The 25,020-nt window shown below is 43.4% G+C and overlaps 1 protein-coding gene across 1 annotated transcript; it reads right to left on the bottom strand.

Moving 5' to 3' along the window:
• Positions 1-123: 123 nt before the first annotated feature.
• On the bottom strand, positions 124-23,610 carry STX6 (syntaxin 6). The gene is made up of 6 exons (XM_068986311.1): positions 23,528-23,610; positions 12,822-12,884; positions 9,832-9,957; positions 8,504-8,610; positions 4,244-4,338; positions 124-224 (listed from the first exon to the last, which is right to left on the bottom strand). The coding sequence occupies exons 2-6, from the start codon at positions 12,879-12,881 to the stop codon at positions 148-150; spliced, it is 465 nt and encodes a 154-aa protein (XP_068842412.1). The 5' UTR covers positions 12,882-12,884; positions 23,528-23,610; the 3' UTR covers positions 124-147.
• Between the last annotated feature and the right edge of the window lie 1,410 nt (positions 23,611-25,020).

A 25,020-nucleotide genomic window follows, 5' to 3' on the forward strand; every position in this document is an offset into this window, starting at 1 on the left:
GCGCTGTCTCCACGGTGGGGTCATGGAGAGAAAAGTCAGCTCAGGCTGTGCTTCCAGGAGAGGGTCACGAGGAGCGGGCCGCTGCGCGCTGCTTCTCCCTGTCCCCCGGGGTGTGTGTGCAGCAGGAAGCGAGCCGGGGCCCCGCCGTCACAGCGCTAAGAAGAGGATCAGCACGATGAGCAGGACCACGAAGAGGACCACGATGGCACACCACTGGCGCCGATCTGGAAGGCAAGACACGAGCGTCAGCTCTCCCACGACCCGACATTCCCCAGGACACGGTTACAGGACAGTTAAGGCAACACCTGGGCACGGAAAGGGCACAGAATGGACAAATGATGGCAAAGAGAGGCCCGAATCTGCCTGGGCACCTGGCACTCGACTGCTGCTATTCCTGGCCTGCCCATACCCCAGAAGTCAGCCTCGTAAGAAGTACTGGCTTTGTGTCCCGGGTCTCTTAAGACCTACTGGCTGCAGCTTTCTGCTGGCAGTTATCACATCCCTGGAAAAGGTGTTGGCATTGGTGTTACAGGTCAAAGCTCATCCGCTTTAATCTCCCACCAAAGTCACATCATTAACTAAACAATAATCATGGTCTTTTCTCAAGGAGCACGATGGGAGGACAGAAAGGAGATGAAAGCTGCTGGTGGTCACTTCAGGAAACAAAAAGCTGAAAAAGCAAGCTGTAGTATCATGGGTGTGTGATGGGCTTCGCACCATCCTGGGCAAGAAAGATCGCTTTAACCAGTATTAAAGCAACTGACATGAACATCTCTAAGTCAAAGTGTCTTTTCTGAAGCTTTCTGCCCTACTCACAGTTTAGAACAGGCACAGCAAACAAAGTGGCCAGAGCCCATCTAAGTGACCCCAGAGCACGGTGGGCCCGAGGGACGGACGAGAGCAGGGACCCCACAGTCCTTGCTGAGCGCCCCTAACTCACAGGGCTGCCGGAGGACCACGCAACACGAGTGTTCGCACACTCTGTGGGCCCACACTTAGCACAGGATGCTGTCCTCCTCAGGATGCGCCCTTTGCTTGGGCAGATGTAGGAAGAGCAAGCTGGCTCCCCGCAGAGGACCCCTGCCGTTCCGCACAAAAGGTCAAGCTGAGATATAGCCTGTGACACTGGAGATCAGCTGCTGGAAGGAAGAGTTCTGTTTAAGTAGAAGTAAAAAAGTATGTCTACCAATTCATCAAAAGTTTATTTGAAAAATTTTAGCACAACACTACTGTTGAGAATTACATTGTAAAAAGGTCTGAATCTAGGGAAATAGACCACGAAACTTTACACAAAGCAATGCTAGGTCCATAAAAGAAAGTCATATAACTAAAGGAAATGTCGCAGACAGCAAAGTCTTAGAACCGGTCAACAGAACCGCTACCAACCAACAGTAAGTAAAGCAAGTACCTTTCCAGTGGCTCACTGTGCTCTCTGTCACACACGCTAGAAACTCACTTAAGCAAGTGGGATTAAGATCAAGACCTCACGTCCACCTATTCCTTTCTGAGACAGGACTAGTCCTAAGGGCGTGGGGAGGGTGAGTCTGCCTACTCCAGATAACAGTATTCACCTGTTTAACTATCCTTTCAATGGTCCAGAAAACTCAAGTATCTAGCCTTCTTTCATCTACTTAAAAATGTTTACAATAGTTTAAAAATCCTCTCATTAAAGTGATTAATCTATATTCTTCTAGGATGATACAGTCAAGGTAAATACCTCCTAGCTGCCTTGGCCAAGGCATCCTGCCATTATAGACCTGAACTTCCAACAGTGAACCAGCTTCCCATCAGCCTCTACCCAGCCCTGCTCCCACCTCCAATCACTTTCTCTTCTGCAACTGCACTAAACAGGGGTTTTCATCAAAGAGCACACAAGCCAGCACAATCCAGGAACGTGCTTTTAAATCCACTTTCCTTTGAAGTGGTAAGTTGCTTCTATGAAGTGTGAACTGGGTGACCCCAGGGAGCTGTGTTACCCTGGCAGACTTCTCCCCAGAAGGGGTGGGTACTAACCACAAGGGTTTTTGTGACCCCAAGTGAATGGTCCTAACCAGCCTTTTTGCAAGCTTGGACCTGTCTCAGGAAGTCAGGTGGTGGGGAGGGGCGGGGCGTGGAACCCCAGAGGGGACTCTACACGATTTTCCAGCTCTCAACAGTCTCCTCCCCTAAAGAGAAAACACCAACAACAGAATTTTGGAAAGTGAGGGGAAGAAAATCTGGGTATCCACTCAAAACAACATACTTCTTTGGGGTAGGAGAATGACCAGTGTCTCTCTTGGGTCATTCAAAAAAGTAAGTATGGCACCCTGGCAGATTTCTGCCAGGAAAGCAGCCAGCCTCGGGGAGGGCAGGGGTCTCACCTCTGCAGGCCTGTGAAACGCGGGCGTTCACTAACTGCCTAATCACACGCCAGTGTGTCCTGATACTCTTTCTTTATATGGAGGCTTGATCAAAAAGCAGTGAACTTTCCCAAAAGTTACGAAGAACAGAGACAAACACCAAACGGCCCCGTCATCAAATCAAAGCCAGCACAGCCAAGGAGGAGGCCCCGTGCTCGTTCTCTTTGGGGAGCAGATATTATAATGAACGCCACAGGCAAGCTGTCCAAACCCAGGGGCCTTTCAGCGTAAACGCTCTGTTCCCTGACTCTCCTTCTTGAGGTATGGCAGGACATACCTCAAGTTCTTACTTGCTCCCCAAACTTTTTTGGGGGGAGAAAAAGTAGAAGACAGCGTGAGCAGACTTCAGTGCTGTTTATACACACGGAGCGGCTGATCACAATTCAAGTGCTTTTCTAAACTACTCCCAGAATGCTGGAGACAAGGACGCAGTGCGTCTTCGTCACACTGCCTTCTCCACCAAACCGGTGCTGAAGCAGCCACTTGACTTTGCCACTAATACAGACACTAGTGAAAGACCTGGTTGAAACTGGTTATATAATACTGCAGTAAAAACCTTTTGTTTTTTTTCTTTAAAGGAGAGAAAAAGAGGGAAGGGGTGGAAGAAGAGAGAACAGAGGTAAGCGGGGAGAGGACTTCACAAAACTCCCTCTAGATGTGTGGAAGATGAAGGGAGCTGGGGCCTGCCGCAGGCAATGAAGAGCCTACTAGAAGCATGAAGCATATCTGCCCCTAGAGAGAAGGAAGGAAACCAGTCTAGGAGCTTCCCTTTGTCTTAAGTGTAACAGGTCCTTGGCCCCCCAGGGCCATCTTCTGCCTGTCTTACCCCCCCCACCTTTTTTTTTTAAACAAACACTTACTATGTACTAATACATGAGAGACACTATTAAACATCTGTACACTAATTATTATTGATGACCTTGAGAGGTAGGCATCATCCTATTCTTTTATATATAAAAGAAACAGAGCCCAAGAGAAGTCTTATGTAACTTGACTATGAGTTAAACAGCTGAAAAGCAAATATACACCTGTATTTAAATTTTGCCTCAAAAGGCAAGAGTGGACTGTTAGATTCTGTCATACAGATGTAACAAGAGGAAATCAACTGAAGAAAGGTGTCAAGACACAGGGGATGTTCTGATGGGGGAGGGGGTGCTCTGGTTCAAGAGCACTTAGGTGACCTTGAAGGATGCCTCAGTCCCTTCCTTCACCCAGTCTCCCACCAAATAGAGGAAAAAAAGATACTCTATTTTCTCTGATTTAAAAAGATGTCATTTCTCTTAGAGAAGATAGGTTGTAGTAACAAAAAATAGTCACTGGTACACATCTTCCTACACAGTAATTTGAAAAAAGTTACTTCTTCATCCCCTGCCTGGTACAAATCTGCTGGAATAGTTCACTACAGATTCAAATAAAAACAGTTTAAATGAGATCTGCAAGGCCATCTTCTTCTGAAATGTAGAGGTTTTTCTTTCAGTGAAAAGTCAGTGCAGGAGAAACAGTAACTAGCTCTTACTAGTTGGGAATTGGGAAACCAATTCCCTCTTTTGGCAAGGAAATAGGAAAAAAGGAAAATGAACGATTTTGTAAGTGCAAAGAAAGTTACTCCACCAGAAGAAACGTCAGCACCAGCCTTGCATGGTGGGGACCACGAGGCTCTTCCCAGGTGAAGGCCACAAGCCGAAGACCAGGCCTGTGTGTGCCAGTCTTCCATCTCCTGACCCTAAAGTCTAGCAAAAATGTGCCACAGGAAAGGGATCTGAACACGCGCACCCATGAGACACCCCCTAGACTGTGTCTCTAGAATTAAATAAGAATTCTGGAGCTTCAAAGCACATACATACCGCTGGTCATGTGCGATACTTTTGCAAGTTTCTTCATCACATTGTCCAGTCGAGACTGAGTGCTCTCCAACTCGTGAGAGAAATCATCCAGCATACTAGAAGGACAAGCAGACACAGGAGGAGGCTGCTCAGCACCGCTCCAGACACAGTGCCCACGGAGCTAAATTCCTGGGATCTGCGCCTCAGTCTTCGCAATCACCAAACAGACAACATTGGGATTCAGAGCCCCCAATCTTTTTATCCTTGGGACATATCTGTTTTTGATTTCGGAATTTTTGAAATCTGAAAAAGTAGTCAGTTACATACACTGTGTATTAGCCAACACCCCCAGCAGAGTCTGGGGCTGTCTTCAAACACCCGAGTTAATATTTCTGCAAAGAAAACTATGAGGATTCATGGCTCCAGTCAGTTCAAGTCAGGTTCCTCTGTAACAAGAGCTTGCTGTAAATTTTTTTAGAGCTTTCTAGATTGCAGAACTGCAGCCAAGGCCAACAGGGACCTGAACATACAATAATACAAACTCAGCTGCAGTGCAGTGTAGCAGAAAGAAGGCTGTGTGAATCAGACAACCAGGCTTTGCCACTTGGTACTTTGGACAAGGGACCCTTATCTGTAAAAGCAGGCGATCCTATCAACAGGGTTCCCATAAAAGTGAAAGTGTTTGTTGCTCAGTCATGTCTGACTCTCTGGGACCCCATGGACTGTAGCCCCCCAGGCTCCTTTGTCCATGGAATTCTCCAGGCAAGAATACTAGAGTGGGTTGCCACTCCCTTCTCCAGGGGATCTTCCCAACTCAGGGATCAAACGCTGGTCTCCTGCACTGCAGGCAGATTCTGTACTGTCTGAGCCACCAGGGAAGCCCCACACAAAGCACTTCACAGTAGCGTGAGTTAAGAAAGGTACTTTGATCAAATCATCATCTGCTTTAAGCCACCCCGTGCTTTACCATAAAGCCAGGCAGCCTCCAGGACTGAGCTCCGTGCGCCTCGTCTACACGCACAGAGAACCAGCTCCCTGAGGCTCACACTGCTTGTTGCCCAAGGCGTGGCTAGGAAAGAAAACACCACAATACTCATACCACCAGTGTTTATTTCATAAATTACTAAGCATTCCAGACTATTCAACTTTGGATTAATATATGATTATGCTGAGGCTAGAATATGACATACTAATTAGTAACCAGAGGGCTTATTGACAAGGCTTTATTCGCTCCTCTGGCAGCACCAAGGGCAGCGAGCACTCCCGGTTTGGGTCTGGGCCCACAGGAGGCACCTGAGAGCCCTGCAGGATTCAGGCAGCCAACTCCTCATTAAGTCATTAAATGACCCCCATGTTGGCAACTACACCAACAAGCCTTTGTCCCTTACCTGAATTTTCAAATTAAAACATTTTTTAGCTCATTTTAGATTCTGGTAGCATCTTGGCCCTGCAGCTGGCAGACCTATCCACACAGGGCAAATGCTGATAAACAAGAGCTACCTCTGTGTACTGTGTAAGACCTTTCTTACTCAAGACAAAAACGGGTAAGTCATTCAACCTCCAGGCCAAGGACACTCATTAACCACGCACTAACCAAGTTTCTTAGGTGGCTCAGTGGTAAGGAACCTGTCTACCAACGTAGGAGATGCAGGTTCGATCCCTGATCCAGGAAGATCCCCCTGGAGAAGGAATGGCAATCCACTCCAGGATTCTTGCCTGGGAAATGCCATGGACAGAGGAGCCTGGAGGGCTACAGCTCTTGGGGTCAAAAGAGAGTTAGATATGACTTAGTGACTAAAGGACAACAGAATGAAAAGAGCCAGGTTTCTAGCCTAGCTCTGTGCTGTCCAAAAGAAATGCAATGTGAGTCTCACATGCCACTTAATATTTTTCAGTGGCCGCATTTTAAAAAAGGGAGCTGAAGTTAATTTTAATAACCTGCTTTATTTAGCCCAATATACCTAAAAAAAACTATCATTTCAATATGCAATTTTATATTTTTTCACACTAAGGCCTTCAGAACTTGGTGGGCATTTATACCCAGGGCCCTTCTTAGTTTAGACTGGCCACATTTCATGTACTCAATGGCCATGTGGGGGCTGGTGGCTACTGTACTGGACAGCACAGGTCTAACTGCAAGACCCAATTTTTCCTTTTAATTTACCTATTTTTATTAGAGTTACATACATACATAGTTTGTAGAGCCAATCAGTCCTTTTGTAAAAAAACCACAGTTGTCCACCATCCCTGAGGGCCACCGCTTTCAGCCCCTCCACTATTCTCTGGGTGTATTTTCCAGTGTTTGAAGCTACATGCTGGCAGCTCAGTGTCCGGATCCCGCTGACTCTGCACAGTGAAAGCCTAGGGCTTAGACCCCTCCCATTCCATTCCCCACCTCTGCATCCTTCCCATTTCTTTTCCTCCTTCCCTCCTTCCAACAGAACTGTGTCCTGGCTGGATAAGGTCGACATCCAGGATGCCCACTGTCACCAGTGAGTACATGCTCTTCCCAGCTGGGGGTCCGGGGCCTGAATCACACTGCTCTGGGCTCTCCCCTCTGCTCACCGAGGACCCCGTTTTCTCAGGTCTGTTGAGTTGGGTACCATTCATCTTTCTGCTTTCCAGGAGCTAAAATGTTAAGGTCACTGTTCTTTATTCCAAGCTCTATGTCCCCATAGATTTTATGCCATTAAATACAAATTAAAACCTCTGTTACTGTTCTAGTGGACTTCAGAGTAGGAACAGAGATAAAGAGGTTGTGTTCAGTTCACCATCTTTATCTGGAAGTCTGCCAGGCTCTATCATCTACCCAGCCAATGTAACTGCTCAAATAATTAGTTCTTTCCCATCCGCGTAGTGAATTTTAGGGTAAGAATGCATTTCAGACAAATTAAGCTGCATGCCTAAGCTCCTGTTCTGCCACCTTCCTACGTGGCCTCCCTGCTTCCAGTCTTTTCCACTGTGGTTCACCATCAAGATCACAGATGGACAGATCTCCCCCAAACATAAACCTGATCATGGCATTACTAACACAACCTTCCCTGGGGTCGTGTCTCCCATTGCCCTTTGAATGACAAGTCCTAACTCCTTACCGTAGCTTCTGGGGCCTTCCCTGATCTGTTCTCTGCCTCCCTGACTTGACTCCTGTAACCTCCCTCTCAACCCCCGTGCTCTAGACACACTAAACCTCTCTGCTGAGTGCACATATCACCTCTAAATCGTTACAAGGACTCTTCCTTCCAGGAGATCCTCCCCTCACCCTTTCCTCCCACCCCACCTAGTACCTTCTACTTATTCTTCAGTCCCAGTTAAACCTCTCTTCTCTTCTCAGGGAGTTTAGACTGAGTCAGGTCTCCAGTTCAGGCTGTTACGGCCCTCAAGGCACTACGCACTCCCCCCACTGGCAGCCCTCCACTTCTGTTACCCTTCATGACTTGCACCATTTCTGTAATATCCGTTCCACCCAGTGAGCAGTGAACCCTTGATGGCAGAAACCCTGTCTATTTCTCTTGCTGCTTTGTGGACTACCCTGAGGCCTCCCAGGAGAACAAGATGTCCAGTTTGAATTTGTAAGAAATGAATCCATACGGTTAAACACAAAATCAAGGTAGGAGAGTTTCTGAAATATCCTACTAGATTTTTTTTTCCCCCAGAAAAAATATTTTGTGAAATGGTAAAGGTAGCATATTTTAAGAATTCTGGTTTTGGTGTCATACTTTAGGAGTGCAAACAGAGATTGTTCTTAAGGAAAAACGAATCCAGATGTTTTTCTTGTGCTTTTTTCTAGAAGACTTTTTCATTGTAGGAGAAGATTTTTTTATTAGTTGGAATTAAACTTGTACTCCCCCCCTATAAAATCAAAATTTAAGATACAGAACAAAAAGTTCCATTTAATACAGCAGGAAGGGCATGCAATGATGAAGTTAAGTTAGCCCATGTCCTATCCTCTTTGGGACAAAAAACCTCCATGGAGCTTACACAGCCCTAACAGTTTCACATTCCTATTCACAGCAACACTTGAAGTCAGCTGTTCACAGGAATCGGTACCTCTTTTGCAGATGTTTAAAAATACTAATAACTTTGCCTAAACCTTCTTGAAAATTGTATCTGACAGATTTGCCTTTTTTGGAGAGGCTAATCTGTAAAACAGAGTGAAGATGCAGCTAGAAACAAAACAGCTTTCGGCTTTACTAGCCATGTAATCGGCAGGCTCTTCAGGGGTCTCCTAAGATGGCTCTTTCCTTCACCTCTCTGCGGCGAGAGGGGCATCCCAGTACTCACACGGCCTGCTCCTCCAGCTCCCCTCCGATGCGCTGGGACATGTTCTTCAGCACTCCGATGCTGCCAGAGACCAGCTCCAACTGCTCATCCTGCTGTTCCACGATCAGCTGGTGCCAGAGAAATGGGAAATAAGCAATTAAAATCCATCTTACCTGGTTCCAAGCCCAGCACTCGAGCAGCTGCTAGCTTCTTTGCCAACTCGGGACAATTCACATTCAGAAGCAAAGCCCAGAAATCAAAGGACCAGACCGTCCGCCTCAGAGAACACGCTGCTCAAAAGGCTGGGCTGTCAAGCTACTGATATCCCCTGCTGATCCAACTTGTGAAACAGTCAGCGGGGCTTGAAACCACCCAGAGAGATTTACCCTGGTTGGCTGAAGTCCAGCAAGGGACAGACAATGGCCAAAAGCACCTGTGCAGTGACCACGGACACGTGGGGATGCTTGGGAAGAGGAAGCCCGCTGCCAGGGTCAGGGTCTCAATTGGCAACAGCTGGCCACAACTTAACTGTAAGAGAAAGTCTGACAGGTCTCTGGACACGGGAAAACTACACACACAGAGTCCTTTGCTCCCTCCTCAAGGACACGTGAGAGGAGGCTCTGCGGCAGTAAGCTACCTTGCAGGCAACTTCTGAGCACAAGTTACTTTTAATTGCGCTGCAGTAGCCTCACTTTTCATTGAAAAAAAAAAAGTTTGCTTGGTTAATGGCAATTTAAGTAGACAAATGGTTAAGCTGATGTGCTAATGGAAAAAGATCAACACGTATATATAAAATACAGTATTTAAGAACTAATAGTTTTGATGGGGTGGTAATGCTCAAATCCCCAGACACTTTACTATTAGCTTCCTTTAATTAATACAAATCAAAAGCAACCACACAAATGTAATCAACCTTTCCTTCTACCCCTTAACCTCCACCAAGCAATGATTTTTACGTCTAATGGAACCAACAACCATTTTCAATGAAAAAACAAGGACTCAATTTTTCTCAAAGTGCCTTTGTTGATATGAACAAAAAGCTGAGTACAGAAGTGGAGGCTGGGGAAGAAGCTGCTGTGCTTTTAAATCAATGGCCTTCTCTGTCAGTTGCGGGTGTCTGGTCTGCTTGTCCTAAGAGGTCTAATCAAGCTTGGTTCTCTTGAAACTGTCATGCTCTGAAGGGTGTCTTAAACACCCTTTATGTAAGCAACCTTCACACAGGTAGACTCCGGCAGCTGTGGGGCTAGCTCTGGCCCATCCTGCCTGTCATTAGCAACAGGGCCCTGGCTGGCAGAGCAGTCGGGAGGGTGGTGCTTGGCCTCCCACCTCCCCATCCTCCACTCAGGTACCTGCTGCTGTGCCTGCTGCTCCTCGATGAAATGGGAGTTGGCCAACTGAAGCTCCCGGTCAAGGCGCCCGTATTTATCCGACGTTCCAGCGCTCCAGTTCTGTCCGCCACTGTCTCCTAGCAGGGCCTGTGAAAGCGGGGCCAGAGGCAGCAGGGCAGGAGGGACAAACCATTACTCTCACTAAACAAGGGCCCCATCACCATGATATGAAAAGTCCTCCCACTGCTCATGAGCTGTCTTTCCAGGGATCAGCTTTTTATGGATTGGTGCAGGTTGGTGCCTGCGGAGTACAAATCAGAGAATGCCATGAAGGGCACTTTCTATGGACTCACAAAAGAGCTCTGTCCCATTAAAAATGCAAGTGAGAGTCAACTTTAAAGCAATCTTAAAGCCCCTCTGTGCACTGCTTTGTGGATCGTAAAGCACTTGTTCTCATAGGACCAGCTCTTCCTAGCACCCTTGGAATTTCACTGGAGACCTGTTGAAGGTCCTAGTCTAACTGATTCCAGACATCTAGAGTCCTTTCTATTTAAGTATGAGCAAAGAAATTTTTCGTGTTCAGAGGAGGGAGGAGATAGTTCCCTAAAGTGACAAGAAACTAAGTCATAGTCCCTCATACAGTGAAGGCACAAGAACCGCCAGTGTCTGCTCAGTGTGACCCACAGATGAATCCCAATGCCCTTCAGCTGAACTAAAAGGCTAGAGGTTTCCCAGATGGATTAGGGGTTGCTTCAGCAGAGAGCACGGCCACAGTGGGGGCCTGACCCTGATAACCCAAGCAAGGGTTGGCCCTGATGTCAGGGTTGGCTCCACCCGGGCCCCCAGACGCCAGGGCTGGGTTTCCTAGTATGAATTTGAGGAATTCTGTAGTCAGAAAAGGTTAAGTTTGGGAATGTTTTCCTTCACTGAAGAGGCCAGCCAGGAATGTAAGCTGACCCTGCCTGGGATCCCCACAAGCCTTTTTAACCAAAGAACTGGACCAAGCTAGTGACGAGGATTCTTCTATCTTGTAGAGCTGCCAAAACTTCTTCCCAGGTACCCTTTAGCTCTGCAACTGTTAAAAGTCTGACTGATTCCTTGGTTCTCTGTCTGCAAAGCCCCTCAACAGCCACACTAGCCTTGCCTGACTTTCAGACATGAATTTGGCCAAATGGCCACATTTCAGAGGCTACATTCAGGGAAGTTCAGGATGTATGTTGAGTTCTGAGGCAGATATGAGAAGAGGACCAGGATGCCTGAGAACTTCCACAGCCCAGAGTCTTAGTCAAGAGTCTGGATGGTGACTGTCTCTGGTGTAGAGCAGACATAAGGTTCTGGGGGGATGCTTCTGCTCCATCTGGTCATGGAGCTGTTAAGATTGAAAGGATCCTGCTCGTTTTGATGCAAAGACTCTAATGAGTCTATGGTGGATACTGGGGCCTAGTAACAATTTTTTCAAGGTCAGAAAAAGTCTACAGTGCATCATTAGGCTATGGATAGAGAACCAGAGCTCCTGGGGCCACAGTCATGGCTATTTTTTCCTAGCTTATCCATGGTCTACACTTGGGTAGGCATATGGCATGCTGTTAAGAGTCACCCGTGAAGCTGTCGAGATCCCCTTGGTCTGACCTCCAGGAGTTGGTTAGTGAGAAAGAAGATGGAGAGAGGGCCCAGAGCACTGGGGACCAGCCCAAGTATAGCTGCCAAAGCAGGAGGCCTTGGCTTTGCGAGGATCAGCCCAGCACCCGGTGCTGGAAGCAGCCGTGAGGTGGACTCTGTCCACCTTCCATTCCTTGAATGCCTGTGACTCGAAGACATTTTGTTGCAGTGTAGTTGCTAAGTTGTGTCTGACTCTTGCGACCCCATGGACTAGCCCACCAGGCTCCTCTGTCCATGGGATTTCCCAGGCAAGAATACTGGAGTGGGTTACCATTTCCTATTCCAGGGGATCTTCCCGTCCCAGGGATCAAACCCAAGTCTCCTGCATTGGCAGGTGAATTCTTTACCACTAAGCCACCTGGGAAGCCCGGAGATATTTCACTCATCGCCTGAAACAAAATTCCCAGCCACAGTCAGGAAGCCTCTGCATAAATGTGCGTTTTATTTATGTTAGTTCACTGGCTTTTCCAAGAGTCTGCGCCAGATGGGATGGCTAGCTAACATCTTTTCCTGTCTGCACTGTTGGGTGGATGGGGAGAAAAAACAACAGTGACTTGGAAAGTGGCATGTGGGGAAAGAAAACAGGAAAATTAAGCTAGAAGATATTTAGAGAGTCCTCTTCCCTTTAAGTGGGTCAAGAAATACCTACAGGTATAAAGTGAAGAGTGTATCATAAACTACTGATTCCTAGTTAATTAAAAATGGTGAGCTGTTCTTCAATTATCAGCCGACTAAATTCAAGGACTGAGTCTCTTGTAGCTTTTATTTTTGATGTGTCAGTATCTGGGCTTTGGTTTCAAAAATTTATTAGGTTTCATAATTTGTAATAACTTATAAAAACTAGACCTCACATCAAAAAAGAAATAAAAAGATACATGAAACAGTGAAAGATTCAACACATGTTTAAGTTTCTTCAACTACTTTATGTCAAGTTTCAGTCATTAAATGTCTAGAGCATCCTACACATGGGCAGCTAGAAATCTAAAAAAAACAGAAGAGAAACACCATGACACAATCCCTCCCTACTCACAAAGAAGCTTGAGGTCCAGCAGAGAAAATGGCAAGCAAGCAAGCAATTACAGCTCTTAACAAAGCGCCTGGCACACAGAACGTGCTCCACAGGTGCAGAATAAATGGCTTGCGGGAAGGGCTATGAGGTACACAGAGCGTGCAACGGGAGCCCAGAGGCGAGAACCAGAGGGTGTGGCGGGGGAGGGGGGAGGCTGCTGCCCTCACTACGGGCTCAGCACCAAGGTCTTCTGCTTGAAGACATGATACACGGATGTCAGAATCTGTCAAGTCCACGTATCTGTGTATTTTCTGTGATACTGTATATTCCAACGTTTACTCACCTGTCTATTTTTCCTCTCAGCTAACGCCTGCACAGATGAAGCTGACATCTGATCCTTCATGTCCTAACAAGATAAGCAGAAGACCAGAAAACAAATGAACATCCTTAAACAAAATTGTGGTTAACATTCTGCACACTAGCAAAATATACATAATTCATTATTAACTTTTTAAACAAAAACAGTATTTTTTGCCTTCTATTTTCAGTCTCAAAAATAAAGGAAATAAAGAGAAGGACATCCCCTTAAAAAGAGGTAACCTGGATACTAAATTTAAATATGAGGAAAGAGAAAGTATTTCCTGGGTACCTACCACAGCCAAAACCCTGTTAAACACGTACACATAAGATCACTATGTGATCCATCCACAATGACCCTATGAAGCTGGTATTACCTTCATTTTACAGTTGACAAGACTAAGATCTAAGAAGATTAAGATACTTTCTCAAGGTCACACAGCCAGTAAATGGCAATCCTGGGTATACACACAAAAGCCTGTGTTCAGCCCTCATATCTTCAAGTATATGCTGTGCTTAGTCTCTCCGTCGTGTCTGACTCTCTGCGACCCCATGCACTGTAGCCCGCCAGGCTCCTCTGCCCATGGGTTGCCATGCCCTCCACCAGGGGATCTTCCCAACCCAGGGATCGAACCCAGCTTTCCCACATTGCAGGGGGATTCTTTACCATTGGAGCCACTAGGGAAGCCCAAGAATGCTGGAGTGGATAGCCTATCCCCTCACCAGGGGAACTTCCTGACCCAGAATCAAACTGGGGTCTCCTGCAGAGCAGGTGGATTCTTCACCAGCTGAGCTACACGGGAAGCCCATCTTAAAGTATAATACATGTTAAAAAAAATACATACTTTAAAGTATACTTACCATTAAACACCAGAGAATACTTTCAAATAGTGATGAACAGGTCACTTTATTTCTGAGTTGGATTCATGGGACATATGGACTATTTCTAACACGAGTATTTTCTTGGGTGGTATAAAAATTTTTTTGTATGGAAAGAAAAAGGAATGTACCCATTACTTAATCTATTGCAAAACATTTTATTAAACATCAGCTGGATATTTAACTACAACCCAATATACCTTAAAATATTCCAGCTAAGTACATGATTACTGTAAGTTTTCTTTAAAAAAAAAAAAAAGGATGCCAAAATATTCTTTTCTGTTGGCTCATAGGCTACTTTAGAGGTGCAAACGTTGACGTATTAGGCTTTTACAAACTTCTTGCAGGACGCGTGACAAGGTAAAGGTAGATGAGGGTGCCACAGCTTTCCTAATTCCTACTATGGAAAGTTTGATAACCACCTCGCTGCAACCTTCAGTGTGCCCAGTCCCTCCTTCAGCAGATACTGACTGCTGCGTGCCCGCACACAGCAGTGATGATACGGACAGGGCCCCTGCCTGACAAAGCTCACATCACGGTAGACAAGCAGCAGCAAATGGCAATCACACACACACACTTCAACAAGGTGACGACCATTCTGGAAAGAAGGGAGTCAATGGGGCTGCAATCCAGTGGGTGAGCACTACTCTAGAAAGACAGGGATGATACCTGATCGAGACCTGAGGGCCTAGAACAAGCCCAAAGCCAGAGAATTCCAGGCAAAGGAAACAGCAAGCTCAAAAGCCTGCAGGCAAAATGGCTCAATCAATGGTTTAGCTTTTGAGGAGACTCGTTGCTGAAGGAGCCACTGTGTGCTGGGAGCTGGACACGGCCGACCAAAACAGGCAAGGGCCGTCAAGGTGCTTAGAGTTTATACAGAGGCAGTGATTGGCACACTAGTCCTGTAAAGAAGTAGATGTTAAATATTCAGCCTTTGTCATGTTTTGTTTTTTTTAAACCATCCTTTAAAAATAAATGTAAAACCATTCTTAGATCTCATGGGCCACAGAGTGCAGGCCCCTGTTCTAAGGCAATGGGAAGCCTTAAAGTATTTTGAGAAGGGCTGTGGTGTATTCTGGGTCATGTTGTAAAAGATCACTCTGGTTATTCATTGGGAAAAATGCTGGCAATTGAGCAGAGCAGAAGTGAAGAGATCATCTTACTGTCACACATTCAAGGGCTGTCCAGGATGGGAAAGAAGTGCCCTGACGGTGGGAGCCTTCAACAAGAGGGCACGGGAGCCCTTGGACGTGATATTGGGCAAGTAAGTAGGGCATCTGAGGGTGCTCAGTTAACCCATAAATTCTAGGAATCTTTACCTAAGTTAATCTGTTCACAAACCTCAAAAGAAAAAAAAAAACAAAGAATGTCACCCATAGAAACAGAGAAAAAATTTACTTAGTAAAAAAAAAAGTATTCACCATAAAGATCCAGATACTAGCATACTTAAAATAAGAGAAATGGTGATATAAGCCATATTTCTTGAATGCTTGAGATTTACCTGAGTCAGTCACCTGAGGTATTATTAAAGATGCAGGTCCCTAGCCCCCACTCAGAACTACTTACTAAATGAGACTTTAAGGAACAGGTCTCCCAGATGAGAAGCTGTTTGACAGGCTCTGATCCACACAAATTCTAGAAGCCTTCAAAGGAGATCATTATGCTATTACCTCCTGGACTGCAGGATTCCTTTTCTAATTATCAATTAGAGTTTAAGATGACATTCTGATTGTCAATCAAACTATGAATAGTATAATCTCACTTATTTAGTGTATGTCAACAATGACACAAAGCAAATATCAGAACTGCTCACTGGCTAGGGTGATATATGCTTTTGAAAAATGCATTTAGGGGGACTTCCATGGTGGTCCAGCAATGCAGGGGGTGTGAGTTCAATCTCTGGTCCGGGAACTGGGATCCCATATACCCTGGAGCTACTGAGCCTGCGCACTCCAACTACTGAGCCTGCACAGCGCGACTAGTGTCCATGTGCCCCAGCGAAAGATCCTGCATGGTGGAACTAAAACCCAACACAATAAATAAGTAAAAACATATTTTAAAAACCACATTCAATACACTTTATAATAACCTTTTAAAAGTACTGAACACTGTGTGTGTTAGTCACTCAGTCATGTCCGAGTCTTTGTGACCCCATGGACTGTAGCCTGCCAGGCTCCTCTGGCCATGGGATCCTCCAGGCAAGAATACTGGAGTGGGTTGCCATGCCCTCCTCCGGGGGATCTTCCTAACCCATGGGAGGAACCCAGGTCTCCTGCATTGCAGGCAGATTCTTTACCATCTGAGCCACCAAGGAAGCGCCCTATTGAATATTACTTGCATAATAAAAATAGCAGCACACCTGTATGGGAAAAGTAACTTTGAAGTTCTAGTTGAACTCTGAACATTATCTGTAGAATGCATTTTTGCTCTTAGAAGGTAAGACAGTAAGGGGGAAGTAATGGTACACACGAGGATTTCTGGGGGTTGCCGGGAATGTTCTGGAATGCTTCCAGGTGTTGCTTCCATGGTTGTGATCAGTTTATAAATTCTTCAAGCTGTATACTTGGGGTGTATATACTTTTCTATACAGATGTATATGCTTTTCTATACTGTTATATAATTAAAATGTTAAAAAAGAAAAGAATTAATGCTCCTGAACAATGGCTAGAAGACAAACCAACCCTCTAAAAATAAATTTGGCATTTTGTATTAGCAGTTTTGATATTTGTAACAAATATCCACTGCCTTGACTTAGTAATTCTAATAGGATTTACTTTAAGGAAATAATATAAAATATATACCAAAACAGATAATACAAAGATGTATACTGCAGTTTTATTTATAATGTGAAAGAATAAATAAGCATCATATCCAAGCAAGAGAATAGTAACTGATAGTAAACCCATACAATGTAATATCATGTATCAGATATTACACTTAGGAAGAGAGTTCAGTGAACAATTCACAGAAAAATACAAATGCTCAAACATGAAAAGATGCACTAATGCATTAATAATCAAAGAAGTACAAGCTAAGAAATATTTTTCCTGGTTAGAGTGGGAAAGATGAAAAAGATGAACACTACTTAGTGTTGCCTAAGGTATTAGGAAATATAGAATATGCACTCTGCTATTAAGAAATATCATTGATAAGGTCTCGATACTTTGAAAATATTTATCTGTGTTTAAAATGGGCATTTTCATTGAACTTTTTAGTACTTAAATATCCAGGATATGCTCACAGAGATAGTTCCTGAAGTATGGTTTGTAATTGCCAAAAATTAACCACATAAATATGTACCAACAGGGTCAATGATCAAACAAATCGTAAAAGAAGCAGGTTAGAGAAGAGAGCATAGCCTCTCATGTCAAAGACCTGGGTTCAAGCTTAGTTATGCTTTTTAATAATTATGCAAGGTTGGACAAATTACTCAATTTTTCAAAGTGTTTATTTCTTCTATATAAGATAGTATTTTATAGGGTCATTGTGGGGGATTAATAAAGTATGCAACTATGAAAAAGAATACTCTAAATCTACTCTGTCCAATAGCTGTCAGCCAACTACGGTTATGCACTGAGCATGTCAAATGGAGTTGGTACAATGGACAAATTAAACTTTTGACTTAATTTTAATTAATTTAGATTTAAATTTAGTTGCTGGAAAACTTTCACATATGTCTGGAAAATCTGGGTATTTTCCAGTAAATCAACCTTTTCAACTCTAAGTTTTATAAACTCTATATACAGATGAAATATCTCCAATGAAAAGTTCACTTCTGAATTGAGATATGCTTAAATATAAAATATACGCCAAATTTGTAAGTTTTAGTAAAAAAATTTTTTAAACTTTATAGAAATCTCGATTATTTTTATATTGATTACATGTTTAAATAACAGTCTTCTGGGTATACTAATTTAAATAAAATATATTAAGTTTGTTGTTCATTCGGTAAATTGTGTCTGATTCTTTGTGATGTGATCTCATAGACTGCGGCACACCAGGCTTCCCTGTCCTTCACTATCCCCTGGAGTTTTGCTCAAACTTATATCCATTGACGGAGAAGGCAATGGCACCCCACTCCAGTACTCTTGCCTGGAAAATCCCATGGACGGAGGAGCCTGGTAGGCTGCAGTCCATGGGGTTAAGAGTTGGACACAACTGAGCGACTTCACTTTCACGCACTGGAGAAGGAAATGGCAACCCACTCCAGTGTTCTTGCCTGGAGAATCCCAGGGATGGCAGAGCCTGATGGGCTGCTGTCTATGGGGTTGCACAGAGTCGGACACGACTGAAGTGACTTAGCAGCAGCAGCATGTCCATTGAGCTGGTGATGCCATCCAACCATCTCATCCTCTGTCACCCCCTTCTCCTTACTGGTTTCTTTTTATTTTTTAAATATGACCATTAGAAAATTAAAGACAGCTTGTACTTTAGTGTTTCTATTAGACAGCATGTATCTGTATTGATATAAAACTATGTCCACAGTATTTTTTCATATAAAAAAATTACAGACTAATGTCATTTCTTTAAAAAATATTTTCAATTTCATTTTATAGAAATGGCTAGAAAAAATATATAAAACTGATTATTTTTATACAGTGGAATTATAGAATGGAGGCGAGACACATTTTCACCTTTCTTATTCACCAAAATTATTTGCATTTTTGAAAAAGTACAGATTATTTTTAATTTTAAAACTTGAAAACACTTATGATTACATAACAGTATAATCACAACTATGTACAAATAAAACAAAGTTCTGGTTTTGCATTGTATTTTGAGTTTAGGTTTCTTTTTCTATTTTTTTCTTTTTGCAAAATTCTTCTAATTCTCTTTAAAAGCATATGTGTGCGCGTGCTCAGTCGCTTCAGTTAGGTCTGGCCCTTGGTGACCCCATGGACTGTAGCCTGCCAGGCTTCTCTGTTCATGGGATTTTCCAGGCAGGAATACTGGAGTGGGTTGCCATGCCCTCCTCCAGGGGCTGTTCCCAATCCATGGATCAAACCCATGTCTCCTGCAATAGCAGGCAGGTTCTTTACCACTAGCAACACCTGGGAAGCCCTTAAAATGGGCATGCATTATTTTAATGAAATACACATTTAAAAGTTCCCATTTTAAAGTTTTCCGTTTAATAAAATATGTGTGTATGTGTGGGTGTTTGTTAGCTCCAATAGTCAGTGACCTCAATAGCTGTGTGGTGCGCTTCCTGAGTTTGGCACCACAGAAGGCAAAGAGCTGTGGCTTTCACTTTCAGGATGGTCCTTTCTTTATGCAGGGTAAAAACTGCCAGATACCATGCCACAGATCACCTTCTTATTAGGATTTGGGATTTTAAGTTACATTACTAAACAGTTTTGAGTATTTTGTAACACCTGTCATGCCAAAAACATAATTAAAACTCATCTTCTTTCTAATATAATAAGTTTAGAATAAGCAGTCAAGAAGCAGTTAATACTTATAAAATATGGGTCACTTGTCAAAAAAAACAACAAATAAATGAAACAACTTCCTGTGTATGCTGTTCCCATTTTGCGCCATCTTCCAAGCTGAGTGAATAACACACTGTAAATCCCAGTGCTTCCCGCTCAGAGGACTCACATCCCAGCGTCATTTGTAGTGACACAGTATGCCTCACTCTTTTTGATTAACCAAAGCCATTTCTATCATGACTTATAACTGACTATAAACAATTCTTAGATTTGAAGACATTGGATTTTGGGGAGAGGGTGCTATAGTTCTGAATGCCTTTGAAACTTCAAAAAGTTGCAGACTGTTAGTGAGGATCATTTACTTGTTACAGAAAACCAAGATCCAGAGAGGCTAAATGACTTGCCATGCTGAAAATTTACTGAGGTCTCAGGAGAGCCTAGAACTCATGTCTTCTCACTTCTTAGTCACTATTTTGCCAATGACTGCAAAAACCTTTCACTATTAAATTAACCCAACATCACTTCTGCAATAGATCTCCGTAACACAAATATATCACATGTGAAATCTCTGATATATAGGCAACTCTACAAATGTAAAAATGATTACCTCAAAAATACCAAGGCTATATACACAAAAACATGAATGTTTGCTTTCTCTGGGCTTCCCTGGTGGCTCAGAGGGTAAAGAGTCTGCCTGCAATGTGGGAGATCTGGGTTCAATCCCTGGGTCGGGAAGATCCCCTGGAGAAGGAAATGGCAACCCACTCCTGTACTCTTGCCTGGACAATCCCCAAGGTCGGAGGAGCATGAGGGGCAACAGTACATAGAGTCGCAAAGAGTTGGACACGACTGAGCGAATTCACTTCACTTCGTTTCCTTTAGGAAAAAAACTGCTGATAAGACTTAATAAAAACTGCACAAACTAAAGAGACACTTCGAAAAACATACACAAGACTTTTTATATAAAAATGACTTATTAAAAAGCAAAAACAGTGGACATTAATTGAGAAGAAACCCAGAGAAAGGTTTAGTTCTTCAGACAGAATAGCTACAAAAAATGTATAACGTATCACTGCCTGCCCAAAGGAGAAAGCACAATTGGCACAAACGCATCAAAATGCATTCCGTTAAGCAACTGAATGAAAGCTAACTGATACTGGTAACAAAGGAGTTTGCATAAACTTGTGGTGTACAAAGTCCTAATCTGATCTTGTGTTTCATTTCCCCAAAAAGCTAACTCTCTGAACCCAGGCTATCAGTGTCCTTGAAGTGGAACTCAGAGAGCTCTGGATACAAATATTGTCTAGCTGAATGTAACAATACTGAATCAATACAATGCTTTAAAAAAAAAAAATCAAGCGTCAATTACCACTTCCTTTTCTTCCACAAAACCTCAACTAGAATTTATTAAAATCAGAGAAGCAAAAAATCAGTTCAGTTCAGTTCAGTCGCTCAGTCGTATCCGACTCTGCAAGCCCATGAATCGCAGCACACCAGGCCTCCCTATCCAACACCAACTCCTGGAGTTCACTCAGACTGACGTCCATCGAGTCCGTGATGACATCCCAGCCATCTCATCCTCGGTCGTCCCCTTCTCCTCTTGCCCCCAATCCCTCCCAGCATCAGAGTCTTTTCCAATGAGTCAACTCTTCGCATGAGGTGGCCAAAGTACTGGAGTTTCAGCTTTAGCATCATTCCTTTCAAAGAAATCCCAGGGTTGATCTCCTTCAGAATGGACTGGTTGGATCTCCTTGCAGTCCAAGGGACTCTCAAGAGTCTTCTCCAACACCACAGTTCAAAAGCATCAATTCTTCGGCGCTCAGCCTTCTTCACAGTCCAACTCTCACATCCATACATGACCACAGGAAAAACCATAGCCTTGACTTGACGGACCTTAGTCAGCAAAGTAATGTCTCTGCTTTTGAATATACTATCTATGCTGGTCATAACTTTTCTTCCAAGGAGTAAGTGTCTTTTCATTTCATGGCTGCAATCACCATCTGCAGTGATTCTGGAGCCCAAAAAAAACTAAGTCTGACACTGTTTCCACTGTTTCCCCATCTATTTGCCATGAAGTGATGGGACCAGATGCCATGATCTTCGTTTTCTGAATGTTGAGCTTTAGGCCAACTTTTTCGCTCTCCTCTTTCACTTTCATCAAGAGGCTTTTTAGTTCCTCTTCACCTTCTGCCATAAGGGTGGTGTCATCTGCATATCTGAGGTGATTGATATTTCTCCCGGCAATCTTGATTCCAGCTTGTGTTTCTTCCAGTCCAGCGTTTCTCATGATGTACTCTGCATAGAAGTTAAATAAGCAGGGTGACAATATACAGCCTTGACGTACTCCTTTTCCTATTTGGAACCAGTCTGTTGTTCCATGTCCAGTTCTAACTGTTGCTTCCTGACCTGCATACAGACTTCTCAAGAGGCAGGTTAGGTGGTCTGGTATTCCCATCTCTTTCAGAATTTTCCAGTTTATTGTGATCCACACAGTCAAAGGCTTTGGCATAGTCAATAAAGCAGAAATAGATGTTTTTCTGGAACTCTCTTGCTTTTTCTGAATCAGTTAGGTACTATTAACCCACCACTGGCAAATAGTAACAGATTTCAAATTAGAAGAAGGACAAAAAACTCTAAAACATTCAGTTGGATCACACTGTTGAGTCTAGTTTAGCTCTCAACTCTAAAAGACTCTGCAATATTGTGAAGTATAGATGATTTAGAATACTTATTTCAAAGAATGTACTTTAAAAAGCTTTTCAAATACTAGAAAATAAACCTTGGATTACACTTTCAAGTATACCAACTCACTTAACTTTTACTGTATTGACCTCTGAATTTCAATGTGGAGAACTTATAAGTACTACCTTGCAGAAAGAATATATATAATGATTAAAGTCAAGAATATATGCATCACTGCAAGGCATCATTTAAATATCAACATATACAGAAGTCATCTTCAGAAAAACCTATCACAAAAAATTTAAAAAGCACATGCTATATTTATAAACTAAGTAACTGGGAAATTGTTTACCTTACCAAACAATATACCACCTAAAAACCGGGCTTCCTTATCTGAATATCCTCTGACCTGGCTCCGGACTAGCAATGTCTAACCCAAATGTTCACTGTGTAGATGGAGTGTACATGCGTGCTCAGTCACTCAGTAGTGTCTCTGCCACCCCACACGGACTGTAGCCCCCAGGCTACTCTGTCCATGAGATTTTCCAGGCAAGAATACATGAGCGGGTCGTCATTTCCTCCTCCAGAGGATCTTCCCAACCCAGGGATCTAACCCACATTTCCTGAGTCTCTTGCATTGGTTGGCAGATTCTTTACAACTGAGCCACCAGAGAAACCCGTAGATGAGGCTCCTAGATCCAAAAAGGTTACCGCCCCATTAAAACATGGGTTTATTTCTAAACAATTTTTAGGTATATGGATACAGAAAGACAACTAATGAGCAAAGCAAGGAACAAGAATCTTTTAAAGCTCAGTGATAACCTACCATTTGAAATAATTTCAAAAGGAAATCACATGACATGGAGTCTTTGGCAAACACATAGCAAGGTTCCTGCCTAAGATGACTCTTAAAAAGCCATATGTTAGCACTGGTATTATCCCAAGTCTTTTTATTCAAGGAAGCTGCTTTCTAGTACATATGTTAAAGACAGCTGGTTCTCTTACATCTAGTTATGCTAATCAACTGGCTTAGCCATATAGTTTCAAAATACAAACATATCTTAATGATATTTCACGTACATGCTATTTTCTCTTAGGTCTTTTTAAAAATAGGTTAATATCTAAATAATCTGAGACTAAAGATTTTTTCCCCTTGGATTGATTTCTTATGGGCTGATGATTGCTTGCTTGCTCTGGATAACTCCCGAAAGGCTGTCAAGCAGTTGCATACGGAAATGTCAGTTAACTGGGTTGCAAGAGTTCCAGAAGCAATTCAGATGGTAGAAGAGGCCGCCATCCAAACCCAGTAAGAGCACTCTTCACAATGCAAAGTGATTACCAATCAATCAGGAAACCAAATGGTTTCTACCATAGCAGTTCTTTTTGTCTAGGAACACAGCATACTAAGAAATAAAGAAGAAAAAAGACAACTGGTCTGGAAGAGTGAGACGGATGGACAGGAAGGACACAATAACCTTCCCAAAGCCAGCAGTCTACTCCTTCATTTTTGCTCTGAGAAATAAGCCTGATGATACTAACATCAGATTTTCTCTTCTATCAGAGAAATTATATGTGGAAACTGTCATTTAACTCATTTAAGAAGGAGTTTCAGAGCTGACCTAGTAGTTTACATTAAGGGAAAGAGTTTGGAGCGGTCCGACTTTTTCTTGTACAAGTAACACAATAAGATTTCATTCCTTACCCTGACAACCTGCCGAGTACTTGTGATGAAGGCTTTTCTTATACTCAACTCGGTTGCATCAAGGTTGAATTTCCTAGGATTTGCTTCAACTATGCGTGGGTCAAAAAGTCAAGGTAAAGCAATTTCATCAGCCAAAACCTAACCACCAAATCAGTGTTAAACCACAGATCTCTCACAAGCAAGCAATAAAATCTGGCCCAATTTCTGAACACACAGTCAACTTACACTGATCATCCTCAAACTTTCTCTGCCCACAGCTATACAAGGGTCCTTGTGCCCCAAGGCAGAGATGACCTGCCTGGGTTCACTACAAACCCATGGGTGTCTGGCCACAGCTGAGCTAGGCTCTTCCACATGCCTGCCACTGTTTTGACTCCAGATCACCTTTGCAAGCTGTTTTCATTTGCCATCCCGCTTCTGTCAAGATGCTAACTCTGCTTTTTAATCTAGAAATCGAGGCTTCCCTGCTCTTCTCACCCCGACCCTGGGTCACTCCATGGCTCTCTGCACTCATCTCTTATCATCTGCAAGGATGCACTTGTGATGTTATGTGACTAATGTCTGTTCTCTCTCCTCCAAGCCCCCTTCCATCCCCACCATAAGTTCTACAAGGGTTGGTACACTTTTGCTTATCAATCCAATATCAGTAACTAGCAAGATGTCCAGCACATAGCACACTCAATGACTATTTGCTGAATGACGAATATCTATCAAAACTTTTGTTCTCCTTATCTCACAATTTCTCTATCTCCCCCAATCTTTTTCTCTTCCCTCCTATCACGAGGTAGGACATATCTCCCTGTAAGGGTGCTTTTGCTCCCACCCCTTCACATACTTCTCTTCTACTAGTTTTAGAGAACACATCTGTCTTTTAATAATTTAAAAGGTGCCCCAGGGTCATTTTGATGAAAAGAAATTATCCACTCCACAAGTCAACTCTATATGAACTTGTGTGCTGACTATAGACTGATCCTGACAAAATCTGGTTTCCTTTGTTTTGTTACACTCAAAAAACAAAACAGGCCTCAGAACAGCAAATGGCATATCTTCAATCTAAAGTTATGATTGAATATTTCCAGTTGAAAAAACGGCCATGTAATCCAACTTTTACAGTTCCCTGGTTCATCCATCATACCAGCGAACTTACTTAACATCAATAGCATGACTTGGCATAATAGATCTGCTTTAGTAAGTGCAGTTTCATGGGACAAGATGCCTCTCTAATGCTCACTAGCACTGAACAGGAAAGTCTGGGGTAGGATTTTCTTTTGCTCTCTAATTACCAATGTATGACATTGGTCTGTATACACCTCCTCAAAATAATGACAGCTAACACTCACAGAAGCTCTCTGTGGGGACTTCATGCAAGTCCAGTGGTTAGGACTTTGAGCTTCCAATGCAGGCATGCAGGGGGCACAGTCTGATCCCTAGTTGGAGAACTAAGATGCCACAGGCTGCATGACTCAACAACAACAAAAAAGAAAGTTCACTGG

The sequence above is a fragment of the Capricornis sumatraensis genome, chromosome 14 (assembly GCF_032405125.1).
Source record: "Capricornis sumatraensis isolate serow.1 chromosome 14, serow.2, whole genome shotgun sequence".
Classification (NCBI taxonomy): domain Eukaryota; kingdom Metazoa; phylum Chordata; class Mammalia; order Artiodactyla; family Bovidae; genus Capricornis; species Capricornis sumatraensis.

Excerpts from the sequence above, each read along its gene's own strand:
- STX6 (XM_068986311.1), bottom strand. The coding sequence starts at position 12,881 with ATGAAGGATCAGATGTCAGCTTCATCTGTGCAGGCGTTAGCTGAGAGG. Across the intron at positions 8,611-9,831 it reads AGCAGCAGGCACAGCAGCAG|CTGATCGTGGAACAGCAGGA; the intron begins GTACCTGAGTGG and ends CTCTGGCACCAG. Across the intron at positions 4,339-8,503 it reads GAGCTGGAGGAGCAGGCCGT|TATGCTGGATGATTTCTCTC; the intron begins GTGAGTACTGGG and ends TTGTCCTTCTAG.